This window comes from Erpetoichthys calabaricus, chromosome 2 (assembly GCF_900747795.2).
Source record: "Erpetoichthys calabaricus chromosome 2, fErpCal1.3, whole genome shotgun sequence".
In the NCBI taxonomy this organism is placed as follows: Eukaryota; Metazoa; Chordata; class Cladistia; order Polypteriformes; family Polypteridae; genus Erpetoichthys; species Erpetoichthys calabaricus.
The window spans coordinates 45,838,542-45,858,169 of NC_041395.2; the positions used below are offsets into that span (position 1 = coordinate 45,838,542).

Below are 19,628 nucleotides of genomic sequence, written 5' to 3' on the forward strand. Positions count from 1 at the left end.
ATGCCTGCCTTGCACGGCACGGGCGCGCCACCTTCTGGCCATCCTCGAGGATTGTCGCGTGCAGGGAGACGAGGGAAGGCGCTTCTTGTCGACCACGTGATTTCTCGGAAAAGGCGCGCCGGTGTTTTTGCGAGGGTGGTGGCGGTGGGCAGTGACGTCGAGCCTGAAGTTCAGTCAGTGAGAGCTGCAAGGGAAGCCGAGAAGACGCCGCACCGCTACCCCGACAAGCGCGCTTTGGTTGGCATCGCAACTTCAGGTAGGTAGGCAATTCTTTAGTGTCCATTGGGGAGACCTGGTAGCGGTGCATTTGCTAAGAACGGATGTTGAAAAGTGTGTTAAATGGATAATAGTTTGTGATGTTACTTTTGTGCTGTCCGAAGTGCCCGTGCCAAGTGCTTCTCTGCCCGGAATGCCCGATGGCTCTTACATATGCGCGTTTTTGGCACTGGGTTGGCCCGATCGTGACAGCTGTAGTTGCATCCGTTTTTGGGCTCCTCTGATGTTGCAGAGCTGATTGTTCCTTCTTTTAGTGGCTTTAGTGCTTTTCTGATTGCCCTGCCTGGGGTCAAACCTGTTGTTGTTTTCTAGCTTAACTTGCCCCTTCAGTGCTGCTTTTCCCGGTGTCCTGCTCACTTTTTCCAGTGCTGGTGGTCGTGTAAGTTGTGCACCCCTGCCATGCAGGAACCCCCCAGGTTGTTCATACCAACAGCCATGGATATGTGCCAGAGATGCCAGGCCAGGTCGACTGTCAGTGCTTGTTCCCTCTCTACAAACTATTTAACAAAGGCAAGTCCACTCCTACCAGAGCTGGTGCCCTCCTGCCTGGCCCACACTGTGCTTGCTGTATCTTACTTCCGGTAGTGCTTTTTTTGATGTTCTTTATTCCATGGATTCCCAATTAGTGTTAAGTGACCACCTTTGGCTGTGCTGCTGACCCCTTCAGGGTAGTAGTCATAGTCATGTTCTTCTACACATAACACTGATGCCAGTATGGGGTCTCCTGAGCCCTGCTAGTGTTCATTGTCCATTTTGGCTGCTCTGCATTTGTAAGCCTGGCCAGTCTGCTGCTTTTCATGTGGCTCTCTTTGTAAGTTTAACCGATTTTGTGCCACTTTTGAGGTTTCCTTAATTCTTTTCTTCTGTTTTAGAATGGCGTCTGGCCGTATTCGTTCAACTCGTAAGCTGAAGCAGTGGATGGTGGAACAAGTGAACAGTAATCAGTACCCTGGTCTTGTATGGGATGACCAAAATAACAGCATGTTTAGGATCCCATGGAAACATGCAGGCAAACAGGACTTTCGCTCGGAGGAGGATGCGGCCATATTTAAGGTGAGGACATGCTCGGACACCCCTCTCTGAGACGTGGGGTTGTGTTGACTTACTCTGGTGTGTCAGTTACAAGTTCCAATGCTGAGGGACCTCACTGTATCTCCTGCTAGGCCTGGGCAAAATTTAAAGGAAAGTTGAAAGATGGCGAGAAGGCTGACCCTGCTACCTGGAAGACTCGTCTCCGCTGTGCTCTCAACAAGAGCCCAGAATTCGAAGAGGTTCCTGACCGCTCACAGCTGGACATCTCTGAGCCCTATAAAGTGTACCGAATTGTACCCTTGTCTGAGCAAGGTCAGCCAGTCTTACATGGTGGGGTGGTAAAAGCTAAAGAGTTCCCATTCTGTAGGCCTTTAAAGAACATAAAGCAGAAGTTGTAGTTGCAGCTGTTTTACATTCTTTCTGCAGGCCGGCTAGTTTGCTCGGATAAAAACAAGGAATCATCCAACAAAAGGAAGAGGAAGCAGAGCGATTCTGAATCTGAGACAGACGAGGAGTCCCCAGTGAAGAAGCTGAAGGAAGAATCCCTTGTGGTGGTAAGGAAAAGTCGAGCCCCTCATTGTCACTTCATTGTTGAGCCTTTCAAGCTGCATGTTAGATTGTCCAGTATATAGCTCTGCATGCATGGTGACAAGTGAATTAGGCACATCCAGAGGCAAACCATGCAACCTGCCAGGCATACATTTAAAATGAGCAAAGGTAAAAAATATAAAATATGTCAGGCAGCTGTACCCAGCAAAGTACTAAGAGAAATGCAAAAAGAGAATATCGGGGTGAAAGATAGATAGATGAAAGACACTATATAATACATAGATATACTGTACACACAAACTGTGGTCTAAACACACACCAGAATGACTAAAATGAAAGAATATTAAAAAGAAATAAAACGTCTGACTTGGCAGTCCCTGTCCCAGTGAAGCATTGTGCAGGCATATTGCTGCCAGTATAAAGGAGCCCCCCGTAATGTTTCTTGATGCACTTCTGCTGAATGAAAGTCCTCAGTGTTGGTGTGTCAGAGAGAGGATGTGCAGCATTGTTCTCAATGGCACTCGGTTTTGTTTTAATTCTCTCCTTCACTGCGACTCACTGCGACCTCCAGGGAGTCCAGAGCGTGTCCCATACCTGAGCCTGCCCTTATAATTAGTTTGTTGATTTGGTGGACCTCTTTTAAGTGGGCTGGCAGCACACAACAGCATAAAATATCGCACTGGCCATCACACATTTGTAGAAGAGGTGAACGATGTCACTACCCACATTAAAGGATCATGGTCTCCTAAGGACGAAGTGCCTGGTCTGCACTTTCTTTTATACTGTGGTTCGTCTGTGTTGTGAGACCAGTCTAACCTGTCATTGATGTGGACCCCCAAGTACCTGTAGAAGCGTGCCACTTCTGCATCCATTCTCCGAATAGTGATCAGGCACAGAGGCCCTTTGGTGAGGTGAAAGTCAATAAACAGTTATTGATTTTGCTAATGTTAAGCTGCAGACAATTTTGAAAGTTCTCCCCCCCCCCACCTTATCAATACACCACATAAGTGCAGAATCATCTGAGAATTTCTGCAAGTGACATGACTTGTTGTTATATTTATGTACTGACTAAAGAGAGAAGGAGACAGGACTGTTCTTTATGATGCTTCAGTTGCTCACACAGTCCTTGACTCTCACAAACTGTGGTCTGTCTGACAGATAGTCCACTACCCAGGACACCATGGGCTCATCCACCTGCATATCTCTAAGTTTACCCCTTAACAGGGATGGCTGGGTGGTATTGAAGGCGCTGGAGAAATCAAAAAACATAATCCTCACCTTTGTCCATATAAGAATAAGCCTTGTGGAGCAGACAGATGATTGCATCCTCTACCACAATCTTTGTCTGATAGGCAAACTGCAGTGGCTCCAGGTGGTCTACCACAAGAGGACTCATATAGTCCAACACCAGTCTGTCAAAGGTCTTCACGATGTGAGACGTAAGTGCTACTGGTCTGTAGTCATTAGGTGAAGAACTGACTGCTTTCTTTGAAACAGAAACAATGCAGGGTCTTTTCTACAGCAGTGGCACTTTCTGAAGCCTTCACTAACAGACTGAACAGGTGGCAGAGGACACCACAAAAAGGACTGACTCCATCTGGTCCCACTGCTTTTCCTGTTTGTAGCTTCCTTAGTTGTTTCCTTACTTGGTCTTCAGTTATGGACAGTCCACACTGATGATCAGAGGTGGACATATCAGTGGTCATTCCAGTTAATGTGGTAGGAGTTTTTGACATAGTTGGGGTTGTGTTGGGGGACTGGCAATTGGAAGAAGGTGGCACTGAGAGGGAAATCTATTAAAAAATGGTTCAAGGCATTAGCTTGTGGCTAGCTGGGTTGACATTGTCAAAACCACTGCATATATAATTCATTTATATAATATAATAATAATTTGAGTAAATAAGATTACAAGAACTTGCTGGAGACCAGATCATAAACTGCTATAAGTTCATTGGCAAGGTTTGGCACGATGCGCGATGGGCATGCAAAAAGACCTGGACAGAGATGAAGGAAAAGCTGAAGGATGGAGAGAGGAATGACCCCGCCACTTAGAAGACAGACTCTTAGGATATGGCCTCAAGATCAGGAGACTAAGGAATGTTGGACATGCCTTGCTGTACAGCAATGGTGGCTCTGGGACCAGACCTCCTGATGGGGAGTGGCCTTCACCCAGTAGAGGCTCTGGCTAGGTGTCAGGATTGCCCTGTTCTGGTACCATACCATTTAAAAATATGATAAAACTCTTACAGTATCTACATTCAATAAGGCAGGAGACAAAAGAGGGTGGGGGTGGTTAAGGGGTCTTGTTTTCTTACATTACCGACAAAACAGAACTGCTTGTATAGCTAACAGACATCTATAACAGAGCAGGCTCATGGAACACAGCAAGACTAGCCAGCGGAGAGATAAAATAATACAACACACAAGCACCTGACTTGGCTCTCCACATTTCCAGATTATACCAGTGGACAACATGCAGTGTGAATCTTAGCTGCTCACTTGAGATCACACGTAACCATTCATGGAGTTCTGTCCTTTTACAGACACTTTACTGTGCTCAGTGTCTGCAATGGTCCACAGAGCCTGAAAATCGCATCAGATTATAGCTACTGCTCCTGGTCCGGTCAAAAGCAAATGTTTGAGTCAGTTTGGCCATCTAATGGGAATGTCTCTTAGTGCCTCTGTGTGAGGCGTATTGAACACAGCCCAGCAGGACATGCTTGGAAGTATTATATCTCTCAGCAGGCCTGGGTATGTGCCTGGGAATTCCCAGAAGATGGTGGACAGGGCTAGGGAACTATGGACTTCCTCACTATTACTAGCAGATGGAAAATGAGATCTCATCTCTTCCCATTCCTATCCCAGCAGTACTGCACACAAGGGAGGAATGAGCCCTCTGGCCTGAAAATGGGAAGCCACTTTTTTCTTAGAGAGGACCATGAATGAGCAATCCCACCTGGGAGATTCCTCCACATGTTTTGCTGACCCTTCTTTCAAAAGTGTAAGGGGGCTGTCAAACCTGAGTTTGCACAGGAGTCCCATTTAGTTCAAATGGTCAAGACAGAGCAGTGCAAGTCTTTGGTGTCATTAGGGGGATGTGGATCATCTAGATGACACCCAAATGATTATCTGTATAATTAATGTGCAGTGTTTCTCAGACTGAAATCACCAAAGGGGGTGGGGGGTATTTGGGTGCCCAATAAAATGTTCGAGTATCTGCAGGCTGAAATTACTAAGGGGGACACCCCCCTCCCCTTTGATGCATCAGTCGAATATCCGCTGTCTGCATTATTTAAAGTGTGATCAGCTCTCTGCTGCTAAGGAGCTCTGCTCATTAAATCACTCATGGGCCTTTGGGGGTTACCACACTTGTTGACAACAACTCTAGTGATTTCAATGGCGCAAATGTCATTTGAAACTTTAAAATGCAGCTTATGAGAAGGATCTAGAAGTCACAGTGGACACATCATCAAGACGTGTGAACAGAAGCGATCAAGAATGCTAATACGATGAGGTTAGGTTATAGAGCGTGATGTAATGGAGTACATAGGAGGCTATGCCCAAGGTAAAGAACACACTGGTGTGAGCTTTAAGGGGGACACGGAGTTTGGGAATGGTACATTTTTGCACAAATGTTAGAAAGCTGTTCTTCACACAAAGGACCATAGACACATTGAATAAATTACCAAAGAAAGTTGTAGAGAATTGGACTTTAGGAACCTTGAAATCTCAACCTGATGTAATTTTGGACAATCTATTTGAATAGCAATGTGTTGAATGGTGTGTTCTTGTCACGACTGTTCTAATTTCGTGAGTAGGATACACAAGCACACGGTTTCACTCTTAACACCTTTCTCCAGTTGCAGCTATTAAAAAATAAAAGTTATGACAATGGCGTTTTTTTTAGGTTGTTTTTTTAACAGTTGTACTGTAGGGGCATAGAGCAACAAAAACAGAGGGGCAAAGTCGAATTACCAGGAGCTAAGCACAAGCAGGGCACAAAGAAAGAGACAAAGGTGACCAGTTACTGATGGGCTCATGTGCTGCACATTTTACACTTCTCCAACACTTGCTATTTGACAAAAATATATTTACAAGAGTCTACCGCATTTCAGTTTCCAATAATTAAATGAACACGAGTGACTCCCCGCTAAGAACCATACAAGATGTGATAATGAAGGTTACTGCCATCTAGCTGAGTAAACAGATAATGAGTTGTGCAATATTCATAACACACTCGGCTTGTTTACATGCACCTCAATAGGCTGATTATTCACAGAAAGCTGATTTCTAAAATGTTATGTAAACCCTTATTGCAAATAGAGAAACCTGATTAAGAGAGGTAGGTTTCTCCGTGAATAACCCCATCATGTGGCCATGTAAACCCTTAATCGGGTTACTGTTAATGATTCTGTAGTCTGTCTGTGTATTTGTTTCACATGCGCTTTCAGCAGCCACAGGTAGGAGCGTCCACATTTAAAGAGACAAATGTTCAGGCGGTCGCATTATTTCTTCTCCTGGCTGATATCATCCGTCCCAGAATTTCTGAAAAAGCTAAATTTATGCTGACAAGCTGAACATACAGTGATAACCTTAGCAGCACAATCTCGAGAGCAGTAGGGTAATGTGTGTTAGTAGTCTGATTACTTTTTAAAGTAACAAGTTGTCTCATGCAATTCTTATCTTATTGGAATAAAAATACCTACATTGTTGCCATTCCAGCAGCACTGGGTGTAAAGTAAGAATCACGCATACCAGGTGCCTTGGAGGGCTCAATCGCAGAGCCAAGCAGACAAGAGTGAGCTGTGTGCAATCCAACATCAGAAACCGGGTTTCTTGAAAATCCGCATTTACTTGGGCAAGTAATCTTCTAGAGCTCTCCTTTGTCAAAACACTCCGGTGTCATTAAAAAGAGTTAAACATCACCGATAGCCATAGTGATTGTGAATATTGGGTTTGTTCCTGCCTTGCGCCCCGACCCCCGTGACCCTGTGTTAGGATATAGCAGGATGGATAATGACTGACTGACTGACTGGAATAAGAATGACAATGAACAATTTACAATTTTTCAAGGGATGCATAAGGTTTCTGAGAAATATTGTGTGTAAATCAGCGGTTCTCAACCTGTAGGGGGGCACAAAGTAACAAAAAAGGGGGCGCGAATGTTGCCATTTGTGGCATAATTTCTCTATTCATAGGGAAATTTTAAACTTGTAGCGGTGTATCGGCAGCAAAAAATATAGGAATAAATTTTATGAGGGTTTCAAAAAAACATTAGGAGGGCATGATTAAAACTGTTATGAAAACTCGGGTCGCAAATACTTAAAGGTTGAGAAACGCTGGTGTAAATAGCAAAAAAGGAAAGACGAAACAGTAACAGCAATACATCTTTGTGAACGTGTTTATATATTAATAAATCAAGGAGAAGTGATATGACCGTGTGGACAGAGCACTTCAGAAGTGGTGTTCTGTGGCCTGAAATGCTCCTTATTCTGAATGCCACCTTAGAGCCTCTTTGCACATGTTAGTGAACCACTCATTTCTAAAAGGTCTTTCTTCTGTCATCCAGGTGGAACCCATTGGTCAAGTCAGTAGCAGTGACAGCCAAGGAACAGAAGCGGCAGTGATCAGCAAAGAGCAGTACCAGACATGTAAGTCATGGCTCTGCCCGCTCTTTATGCTCACTCATGATTTACTGCCTTATTTACCTGCATTTCAATGTAGTAAATGGGAACTTTAACCCAAATGCCTGGCAGAAATCCAGGAAACTTTACCTTTTGTGTTTTATGATCATAAGAGATTATAAAACACAAAAGGTAAAAGGAGTGGCACACATACCAGAGCTGTCTTCTGCTGTGTGCCCAATGCTGCCAAGGCTGGCTGCAGCTATCTGTGACCCTTCACTGAATTCAGCAAACTTGTGGATGTTGTGTATGAACATAAAATATATTGGAAGCTGATATGAAATGGAAACTGTGCACAAAATGTAGCAGTAGAAGGAAGTATATTGTAGTATAAGAAGCAAAACGTGGGAGGCTGAAGTTCAAACCCAGTAGATAGTAGATGGCACACTTTCTAGTTCCGCTGGTGACAATATCTCCATAATAATGTCATGCCATAAAAGTAAATCACATGTGCAGCAGGTAATGATGTTGTCTCACTCCTGGTTTAATGCCTGGCAAGGCTGATCCTGCGTGGGGTGTACAAATTCTGCTTTACTTCATGTGGGTTTCCAGTAGGTTGTTAAGTTAATTGAGTTTGTTTACATGCGCTTTAATAACTCGGTTATTCACAGAAACCCAGTTTTAAAAATGCCATGTAATCCCATATTCTGGTTAGAGAAGCCAGATTATTGGTCTCTGAGAAAATGGGTTAACAGACGTAGATTTTTCCGCAAGTAACCCCACCATGTATACACTTAACCCTCAAGGATTTGTATTCTGTGCATGTCCATCCCCTCTGTTAGCTTTGCACACACTGCCAGCAGCCACAGGTAGAAAACACTGGAAGTGTCCACAAAGATGAATTTCCAGAGGCAAATGCTTGGGCGATCATATTATTCCTTCTTCTTGTTGAAATAATCTGTCTCAGTAGTTTAGAAATTGCTGCATTTAAGTTGATGAGTTGAACATACAGTGCTAACCACAGCAGCACAATATTGAGAGCAGTGGTGGGACTAATATATTAAAAGTATCATGCATTGCATATTATTACTTTTTAAAGTAACGAGTAACCTAAAGCAATACTTATCTGATTTAAGTAAAAATTCCTGCATTATTATTTTCAGAAGAGCCCTGGGTGTAAGGCAAGGAGCACAAATACTGGTATGCCGCTCCTTTGCAGGTCCTAGTCACGCAAACCAGTCAGAAAAGAGAGTGACAGATGTGATTTACTTCACAGCACATGATTAAACGTACTGATAAGACACAAGGAAATGATCACATCTGGCTGTGTTCTGGTCAGTTTCATCAAGGTTCACATATTTAATAACAAATGCTGGCCATTCAAATGTGCCGTTTGTCACAGAACAGAAGACAAAATGTTACAAATGTAATGCAGTGCTTGTACCATATTACATGTTATAGTCCGTGGCTATATAAGCCGTTTAGTTACTTTTAAAAGTTACGTTCCCCACACTGCTCAGAAGACACAGGCTGCATGCTTGTTTTCAAATTGACAGCAGCTGTTGATGATGTTTAATTTTTTTTAGCTCATTTTTATGACATTGAAGCATTTTGGCAATTGTGACCTCTATAAGTGGTCTTGTGCGTATAAACAGGTTTTTAAGACACAAGGTTTCTGCCTTCACTGGGTTAGTCTCCTCACCCCGGCACACTCATTGACAAGTTTCTATTAGCCCAGGGTGAGTGGGCCTGCAAAGGAAGGTTGGCATTACAGGAATTTGCTGTCAAGATGAGCTTAAAAGAACGGTTGGATTATTATTGTTGTTCAGAGTATATAGTTTTGTCTATGATTCTACTCTACTAACTGGAAAAATCAGGTTGATTTTATTTTTAATCAACACACAGGCATGTACCGTACCATTTCACAGTGCTCACAACTGAGCCACGTTTACCTCGGGTTGAGTGATTTGATTTTTGAGCTATGGTGTCCATTCCCTCAGATCCTAACACACAGGGTACACACAGACCAACCCCACTCTGAAAGGCGTGAAATCGGGCACAGAAAAGTATCAAAGGTATCAATTCTTTAAAGGGTTAAACTTCAAATTTTAACCCATCATAAAACCTTCTCTATGTGTAGAGAGCATATAGCTGGGGTCTCCAGATCCTGTCCTGCAGAGCCATAGTGGGTGTAGGTTTTCATTCTAATCATTTTCTTCATTAGTGATCAGTTTTTGCTGCTGATTAACTTCTCATGCCTTTCTTTTAATTGATTTAAGACTCAGCTCATTTAATTGTTTCTTTTTTCCTTAAATAGCAGCCAAAGAATAATGAGATACAAACGAGCCAACACATGACCAGCTACCTGTGTCTACTGTATGATATCTGAAAATAAAGAAAGGAGAAGGTCTTAGTAGTGTTGATGTGCTCAGGTCACAAAACATTTTGAAGGTGTTCTTAGAAAAAAGTGTCAACTGTGGCAGAACGCGAGCAACAACAAGCAGTGGAATTAAGTAGCGGGTTTAATTAACAGCGAGAATCAGCTTCCAATTAATTGCTGTTAATTAAACCTGTTATTTAATTCCACGGCTTGCTGCTGCTCTCATTCTGCTAAAGCAGACATTAATCAAACTGCTGATTTTCCATTTCTGATTATTGACCTGAGAGATCAACCTTACCGAAACCCTCAACTTTCTTTATGTTCAGATAATGTGGTTAGCTGGTCACCTGTTTGCTCGTTTTGTGTCTCATTATTGTTTGGCTGCTAATTAAGGAAATAGAAAGGACTAAGGGGTCTGAGTCGAGTTAATTCAAACTAAGGCAAAAGAAGTTAATTAGCAGCAAAAACAGGTCACTAATTAAGAAGGTGGTTAGAATGAAAACCTGCAGCCACAGTAGCACTCCAGGACCAGAGATGGAGACCCCTTGATTTAAAGTATATGTAGGGATAATAAAAAGAATAAGTAGTATTTTAATATTTCTCATAGGTAAAAAGACATTAAGTAGATTTTCTTTTCTAGACCAGAGGAGTCTTTTGGAGAAATGCTTAGTGCTGCAGCCTGATAGCTCCCGAGTCGTCTGTTCATGTATTACCCTCGATAATGTCAGTGTAGGGTTTATAGACTCTGCCCATGTTTTCTGTGAGTTTCCTTTCACATCCCAAGGAAGAGCATGTTGAGACTGGTGGCTGAGTGTGTGTGTGTGTTAGGTGGTCCTAGTCAGGGTTCACTGCTGCTTGGCATTAGCTGATGCAGGTGTAGGCTCCAGCCCCAGTAACCCAGAACTGATTTCCACAGGCTTTATAATGCATGTATGTTTGAGAACAAAGCATCCAGAATAGTAGATTTGTAATTGACGGACATATACCAGCATTTGTTGAATGTCGATTTAAGACATAATAGCCTTTTTTTCTTATCTCTCCCGTAGCACTCAATGAAATCCACCTTAACTTGAAGATAGAAACAATGCCTGCTGTCTCTCTGCAACCCACAGGTTTGTTGAAAATTTAAAGTGAACTTTGTCCTTTTTCACATATAAGCTTATTATAACACTTCACAGGAACTGTTCTGGTACTCCAGATATTTTTAATCCATTGCTTGTACAAAAATACATAGTTTAATAAACTTAATCTGCTCCTGCCACTCGTCACAGAAGCCCTCTTCTACTTCAAAACCTCTGAGTTTGCATGTCACCTCCCATGTGACAAAGAACAGTGTGCTGAGGTAACTGGGCCTAAAATTTAATTGGGGTGTGTGGATGAATGTGACAGTGATAGACTGGGGCCTTGTTCAGGGTTCTGCTGCTGGGAGAGCCTCTGTGATTTGGAATTAGAGGGCTTGAAAATGAATAGAGACTTTGAAATGTGTAAAGTAAAACATGACTTCCAATGTGTTTAATGGAAGTGATAAACCAATCAAGTTAACTCTAAGAAGAAATAATACGAAATGTAGTGTATGTAGTGTAACAGGGGACTGTAAATGTGTACTATACTGCCATGGCACAGGACAGAGGGGCTGTAAAGTATCTGAAATGCTGGCAATGTTTTTAATTGGTGACAACATGCCTTTAGGTGGCAGTAGAGGAACATTTCTACTCTGTGTCTTCATGTTCCCCATTACGATGGCTGGGTGCTGAGAGGGAACATGGGGACTATTAGTGAAGGTTTTCACTGAATTACCCCAGAAGTCCCCAGGCCCATTCTTCACTCCAGAAGTAGAAGTAAGGCTGTTCACTGTAAAATAAAACAACTTCCTCACAACAGGCCAGATGAATCAGAAGGAGTTTGCAAGAGTTGCCACATTGGAGCCATGAAGTTTGCATGTGTTCCTCATGCTCACGAGCATACTTCTAGAACAAAAAGACATGCTGCTGATGGAAGAAACTAAGCTGGCACAGTATGCCCAGTGCCCTGTGATGAACACACATACTGGCTAGCCCCCAGAGCTGTTGCCGTAAACTTTTTCACCCTATGATTCTGTACTGCAGTGTTGTTTGGGCAGTATCCCACCTTGACTTGCCTGTGATAGATAACACTCATGTTGGGTCCTTCGAGTAAATTCCTGCCTTCAAAGCCAATTCTTAGACACGCTCTCTCTGAATTGCATAGATACTTAAACCCCTAAATTCTCATCTGTGTATACCTCCCTACTGTTTTCAAATGGTTTGCACAAACAATGGTGTCGGGGACTGAGTGGTCCCTTAAGGTACCAAAGAGAGATGTCCTAAGTAAAGTGGATACTTGGTGTTTGGTGAATAGAATGTACAAGTGAAAGTGCAGGATTTCAAAAAAAAAATCCAATGTTTTATATGCCATATGAATCTGGTATATTATAAATGTCCATGAAAATATTTGTGTAAGTAAGTACTATGGTGAATTCCAGGGAGGCGATGATATTCAAAAGACAAATAAAGCTAAGATTCAGGTTGTACTGCTGGTTTCATGGAATAATTGCAACACCTGATGTATATCTTTGCTATTCTCTTGTAGTGCTGCCTTCTATGATTATTACCATCTTTTATGCGGGTAAGCAGGTGGACCAGCAGAAGGTTGACGGTCCTGATGTGAAGATTGCAGCTAGAGATAGTAACTCTGTAGGCTCCAGCAGTATTCATTGTGGTATGCAGCGCATTTGGCTGCCATCGGAAGATTGTGTGACTGACTCAACTAAGAAAGCAGCATTGTCAAGGCTGATGACATTTTTGGATCGTGGAATCATGCTGGCATCTAATTCCAATGGTCTGTATGCACAGAGATCATGCCAGGGAAGGGTCTTTTGGAGTGGACCCTGTGCACCCTATTCAGACCAGCCCAATAAACTGGAGCGCCTCAATTCACCAGTGCAGTTATTTGACAGGAAGAAGTTTGTGCAAGGTGAGCAACCAGAGCTTTGTTACTAAGTGTAATAACCTTGTAGGACACTTAGTTTAAGAATGCTTATCATCTTATCTTATTTCAGATTTAATGCTGTACCGTACCTCAGGGGGTGAGCTACCTCAGCACAAGATTACACTGTGTTTAGGAGAAGAATTTCCAGAAAGTGACCCTAATGCTGACAAACTTGTAAAAATAGAGGTATGTTGTTTCAGCAGCCTTGCAACTCACTCTTTGATCTTTGAATGCCTTTTATTAAGCTCCTTTCATGCACACAGGCAATTCCTGGTTGGTCAGGGCCAATATATAAACCTAATAACTGTGGAAACTCAACCCAACATTTTTGCAGGTCAACACCTAGTGTAATTTTCTGGAATTTACTATAATTCACTAAGTCCATGTCAAGCAAGACACACGCAAGACAGAGCCACGCCCGAGACACACACATACACACAGGCGCGCGAGAGAGGACACACACACACAGGCGCGTGCGAGAGACACACACACAGGCGCGCGAGAGACACACACACACAGGCGCGCGAGAGACACACACACACAGGCGCGCGAGAGACACACACACAGGCGCGTGAGAGAGAGAGACACACACACACACACAGGCGCGCGAGAGAGACACACAGGCGCGTGAGAGAGAGACACACACACAGGCGCGCGAGAGAGACACACAGGCGCGTGAGAGAGAGACACACACACAGGCGCGTGAGAGAGAGACACACACAGGCGCGTGAGAGAGAGACACACACACAGGCGCACGCGAGAGACACACACACAGGCGCGCGAGAGAGAGACACACACACAGGCGCGTGAGAGAGAGACACACACACACACACACACACACAGGCGCGCGAGAGAGACACACATACACACAGGTGCAAGAGAGAGAGAGACACACACACATTGCCTGTATCTGCCAAACCCAATTTTCAGTCACGGACAATTGTATGTTGCTCTCTCCAGAGTTTCATCTTTTCATTCACTCACAGTCGTATCCTCAAACCAACCCCATCAATAAATAATTATGCAGCGTATGCTACGCCACGGGTTGGCTAGTAAAGCCATAAAATTGTTGGGCCCAACACATCCCTGTGGCTTCAGTGAAGATAAGTGAACATTGGGGTAAGATGACTAATCCTAGGAGTCTTGGGTGATGACACATACAGGTGTTCAAATATAGTTGACAGTTCATGAAGTGTAAGTCTACCTGAGCTGCTTTAATGGGGCATAAGTAACCATGGACCACCAGTGTAGATTCTACAGGTGTCTGAAACTGCATTAAAAGGATGTGATAATACTCTGTCCCAAGACGTTTGGTCACTTTGTGTTTTGATAATGGTGAAGACACCACTACTAAATCTCCTGCAAGTGCTTGATTGGATTTTGGTGACTGAAAGATCCACCTTACAGTATATGGTCAACATCATTGTTGAGCTCTTCAACCATTTATTGACTTCTCATGCCACGTGGATGAGCACATTGGCATCCTGACTCAAATATCCTCAAGACAGTAATGCTTCCATACTGGATTAATACAGCATAAAAATACTTTGTACTTATTGAGGTTTACTTTGCTGTCTGTGGGAGATGTTGAATTCAAGCCACACCAGGAAAATGTTTCCTGTAATTTAACCCTTCACTGTGCAAAACAAACATTTGGGGTTTGTGAGTATGAGACAAAAGATGACTCTGCTGACTTTCTTTCATTAGATACTTTCATGGTCAGCAACCTGACTATGGCATCTTGTCTGTGAAGTTCTTGATGAAGCTTGACACTCCCACGTTTGATTGACCTCTCCAGATAAATGATCAAGGCTTTCTAGTCTGTTTTAACTTTCTGAATTAACATATGTTATGATCAGTCTGTGCATTGATCCAACGATAACCCTAGCTCATGACTACATCATCATCATGTTGGCCAATGTTCCTTATCAGAATAACAGCAAGAACTGATGTTCCAGTCAAACAGTCCTCAATATTGCGCTGTCTGATAAAAGTCTTTGAGATGTCTTCTTCACGCTATGCTAGCAATCATAATGAGCAAAAGGTCGGCCTAACTCTTTGTACATTCCTTTAAGCATGATGCAATATCAGTTGTTTATCTCAGTCACCATACGTGTGTAAAAGCAACAAATTCGAATGTAACATTTAATCACCCCCGTGACCCTGTAGTTCCAATATAGCGGGTTGGATAATGGATGGATGGATGGATGGACATTTAATCGCTTATTTACTCATGTGTTTGGCGTATGTTGTGGCTTGACAATATATGATCAATAATATCTGCAAAAGTACGTTTTTCTTCAGTAAGGTGAGCTAGTTGGAGAGCTACTAGAAAATGGAGGGAAGCTGAAATAATGAAGCTCATCTAAATGAATGAAGTGGAAGAAACAGTTAAATCTCTTTAGAGATGAATGTGGCTGATGTACCATTTGCTTCATGACTTATACCAAGTTAATAAAAATGGCCATTTTTTTCTTCCAACATATAGGGCAGATTACTTAGGCCGCAGTGAAATGGTTGGGATGAGGCACTCCTCCATGACTCTTTGGGGACAGACAAAATGCATTGGCAAACTCTTCTGGGTCCTTTCTGTTTTTGCTTTGGTTTTTAATCTTTTTCTATTCACGGTATTGTTACATCTCAAATGCATCTTTGCGATTATAGAACACTGTGCAAAAATACATCATCTATAAAATAGTAGCAGGGATGGCTTCAGAACATGGCTATCACTACTCACCACTATGATTCCCTTTACACAAACTAAAAAACAATTGTGATTTTGGTGGCAGCAAATCAGTTTCTCTTACCTGGTTTGATCGACACATGACGTTAGCAAGTCATCCGGACACATGTTAACAATTGAATCTCACAAAATTCAGGTATGGCTAATGCATGAAATTCCTCATTTCTATGTGAGAAAGATACTTTAGAGGGCAACATCATGATTTATCTACAAAACATCCTTTACAATAAAAAATGTATGACTTAGAAAATTTGCAATATAATATCATTTGCAGTTAGCAACCACAGTTTAACATTGAGAGAGCAAAAAGACAAAAAACAAGAATAATTAGCAAAAGGCTAGATTTACCACCATAGCGTAATTAGAGAAACTTTTCTGGCTAGGGTTCATACCTGGTTAACTTATTAATACATATGTTTAGAAGAAAAATAGTCATTGCATTGGAATAATTATTGTCTAGCAACATTTTTCTGAACAAGTTGAAGTACAACATGATACAAGTTTGTATTTTCATATTAAGTTAATGGAATTCCATTTTTCTAGGTGGAGCAGCCATGGGCCAGACAACAACTTGAGGAAGCCACGGGGTTTCGTGAATCCCTGTGCTTGCTGCAGGAGCTAGCCTCACAGTCTCCACTGGGGGAAGTGACCCTCAACCTGTACGGATTTAACCCAACACTTGAGCTGTAGAGCTCCAAAAAGAGAGTTCAGGAAAGAAAGATCTGGCTGGGCTTAGTCTTAGTTAAGGTTTCCTGTCTTGTGTTTACATAGTCTAGTCTATATTAAGGAATGCCTTATTCCAGTGACCACTTGTCCAGATTCTACCCAGAAGGCATTGTAATGTGATATGTAAGCACTTTTGATAGGCACTCACTTGCCCATGTTTTAAAACAAGAGGCTACTGCTGGCTAAAAGATGCCATGCTGATATGCACCACTACTAGCCCTTCTACTGGCTAGAGGAGACGGGCTGCTCACCATCTCTGTCCTGCTCTTTGGGAGCAAGTGAGCAGCGTCAACATAACTGCTGGACTTCAGGGGCACCTAAAACATTTTTGTGCACTACACTGCTGGTGCCAACTCACTGCTTTATGAATCCAGTAATGCTGCCCAGTTGGCCCATGCAGTTGGCTGAATTTGTTTAACAGTTTGGTTGGGAACAGAAGTTACTGTTATGTGGTCCAAATGAGTTCTCACTTTACTGTGAGTGCAATCTCTCTTCTGAACTGGAAACAGTTTTGTTTATCTGAGAAAGAAAATGATAGACATTTTAAAAAAGGACCTGATTATCAAATAATAGAAAGAAAAAAATACCAAATCATGTAATTTGGAAATGACAAGAAGAAAGATTTAAATTGTCTGATGTACAAAGTAAAACATCATCATATATTGTATGCCTCCTATTTTTCGCAGTTCTTGTAACTGATTCATCCATAGCCATTTGCAATATCATGTTTTATCTTCCAAAATATTCAAAAGTATAAATAATGAGACTGGAACATAAATAATCATGTTTGAAAAACTGAACTGAACTTGTCAAATACATTTAGCTATAAATAAAATACAATGTAAATGCTGTACCTTAATTTGAAGGTTTGGAAAGTGTACCAATTCATATGCAAAGCTTAAAGAGAACTGAGCTGTCCATGTCGTACCTGCGCCAGACCCTCAAAGTAAACTTCACAATGACCAGTGGCAGAGCTCGTCGCCTGCTTTAGATGGCTCAGTTTAGGAATTTTAGAAGAAGATCATTTTACATATGCTAATTGTTTCTTTATACTGTACTGTTTCCTTATGTAGTATTTTACCTGTCAATAATAAATGTTACATGCATTGCCTTTGTTTTCTGTATGTAGTCTGTGACATTTGCATTCTTTGAAAACACTCATCTCTGTGTTCTTGCTGCCACTGGGGACATAGTTGGGTGCCACCAGCATGAGCAGAAGGCCATCTGGGGGAAAAGATGGATGATGTAATGTGATATGTTTTACCAGAGGCCACTGCCAGGGGATTTTCAGATTGAAATAGTAGCTGTTTGGATGGAATCATTGTTTTCAAGCACATTTGAAGCAAGTAAGACGTGTTGTATGTCTTTGAAGAAATATATACTTTTTAAAATTGCTTTATGTATTTGACCTTACTTAATGTATTTTATATTATGTCATAAAGTATGTTTGTTATAATAAAATAAGGTTAAATGTATCTTGTCTTTTTACTTTGTAAATTGGGCTAAAGCCTCACACTCAATCACTCAACCAACAGAAGAGCTCACACACTGACTTATACACACCAGCGATTCACTTGTTTAAAAAATTCATTGGCCTAGAGAGAATTTATCATCATCTGATTTTCATTAACTCAGCTGATCATCATTTGCCTGTAATAAGAAATGTCATATTACAAAATGAATGTATAAGATTACCAGAGCATTACATTTACCAAATTCCAATACACGGTATGTAAATAATAAAACTTTATTTTGTCCAAATATAAAATCTGTTTAAAAGGAAAAAAGATTCATTACACAGGCCACAAAGACAACATCTTCACCAGTGATAACTTACTTGGAGCAGTACTTTCATTACCTTCTATCCCTTATTTGGGCCCCATTAAAAAGTTTTTCAAAAACATTAAAAGTGAACTAAAAAGTTATTCACTTGACACTTTGACCATTACATACACACACTGAACAAATTATTAAGAGCACCTGTACATCTGCTTATCCTCTCGATTAACTACTCAGCTAATCACGTGGTAGCAGCACAATGCATAAAATCCTGCAGCTATACAGGTCACGAGCTTCGGTTAATGTTCACATCAAATACCAAAATAGGGAAAAAAATGGGATCTTGGTGATTTCGACTGTGGTGTGATTGTTGGTGTCAGACTGGCTTGTTTGGGTATTTCTGTAACTGCTGACCTGGGATTTTCATACACAATAGTCTCTGGAGTTTACTCAGAATGGTGCGAGAAACAGAAAACATCCAGTAAGCAGCGGTCCTGCGGGTGGAAATGCCTTGTTGATGAGAGCAGTAAATGGAGGATGGCAGGACTGGTTCAAGCTGACAGACAGGCTATAATAACTCAGATAACCACTGTGTACAACTTGAGGTGAGCAGAAAAGCATCTCAGAATGCACAACACACCAAACCTTGAGGCAGATAGGCTACAACAGCAGAAGACCATGTCGGGATCCACCCCTGTCAGCCAAGAACAGAAAGCTCAGGCTGCAATGGACACAGGCTCGCCAAAATCGGACAGCTGAAGACTAAAAAAACCTAGCCTGGAATAATGAATCTCAATTTCTGCTGAGGTGCACAGATGGTAGGTTCAGAATTTGGCACCAACAGTATGAATCCATACACCTAACCTGTCTTGTGTCAACAGTCCAGAGTGGTGGTGGTATAATGGTTGTGGAAAGTTTTCTATGTCCACTTTGGGCCCGTTAATACTTACCAGTCATCACTCTAATGCCATGAACTATTTGAAAATTGTTGCTAACCATGTTCATATTTTTACGGCCTCAAATTGCCCAACTTCTAAAGGCTATTTCTAATGATCTCCCCCAGCTACCCGATCTGAATCCAATTGAATACCATTGGGATGTGCAACTGACAAATCTGCAGTAACTGTGTGATGCAATCGTGTCAACCTAGACCAGAATCTCAAAAGAATCATCTTGTGGAATCCATGCCATCAAAAAATAAAGGAGGCCCTTCCCAGTACTAGTATAGTGTTCCTAATGATTTGCTCATTGAGTGTATACTGTATTTTGTTTTTTTTACATTTAATACTTGTATTTGAATTAAATATTCCAGTCAGAGGGAGGGAACCATATTATGTCCTATCGGTGTGTTTATATATATATGTTGTACCACGGTGCTGAGGAACATTATTTTGTGCCACCATATGCTCCAATACTGTGTATGGGTGGCATGACAATAAAACCACTTGACTTAGTGTTATGTTTCAGCTGGGGTCTCATCATTAAGTTTTTTTGGTTTATTTAATCTTTTTGT

At 41.9% G+C, this 19,628-nt stretch overlaps 1 protein-coding gene across 2 annotated transcripts; it reads left to right on the forward strand.

Annotated features, from left to right (window-relative positions):
* Positions 1-114: 114 nt before the first annotated feature.
* Positions 115-17,811, forward strand: irf9 (interferon regulatory factor 9). 2 transcript variants are annotated; one of them, XM_028793714.2, is made up of 9 exons: positions 115-256; positions 1,149-1,329; positions 1,440-1,620; positions 1,735-1,862; positions 7,427-7,508; positions 10,908-10,973; positions 12,469-12,852; positions 12,938-13,053; positions 16,154-17,811. In XM_028793714.2, exons 2-9 carry the CDS (start codon positions 1,150-1,152, stop codon positions 16,298-16,300), a joined length of 1,284 nt encoding a protein of 427 aa, XP_028649547.1. In that variant the 5' UTR covers positions 115-256; position 1,149; the 3' UTR covers positions 16,301-17,811. The 2 variants fall into 2 exon arrangements, with proteins under 2 accessions (XP_028649547.1, XP_028649546.1); XM_028793713.2 differs by having other exon boundaries at positions 131-260.
* The last annotated feature ends 1,817 nt before the right edge of the window (positions 17,812-19,628 follow it).

Coding starts and splice junctions, on each gene's coding strand:
- irf9 (XM_028793714.2), top strand. CDS start 1,150: ATGGCGTCTGGCCGTATTCGTTCAACTCGTAAGCTGAAGCAGTGGATG. Junction 7,509..10,907: donor CAAAGAGCAGTACCAGACAT/GTAAGTCATGGC, acceptor TCTCTCCCGTAG/CACTCAATGAAATCCACCTT. Junction 12,853..12,937: donor CAGGAAGAAGTTTGTGCAAG/GTGAGCAACCAG, acceptor ATCTTATTTCAG/ATTTAATGCTGTACCGTACC.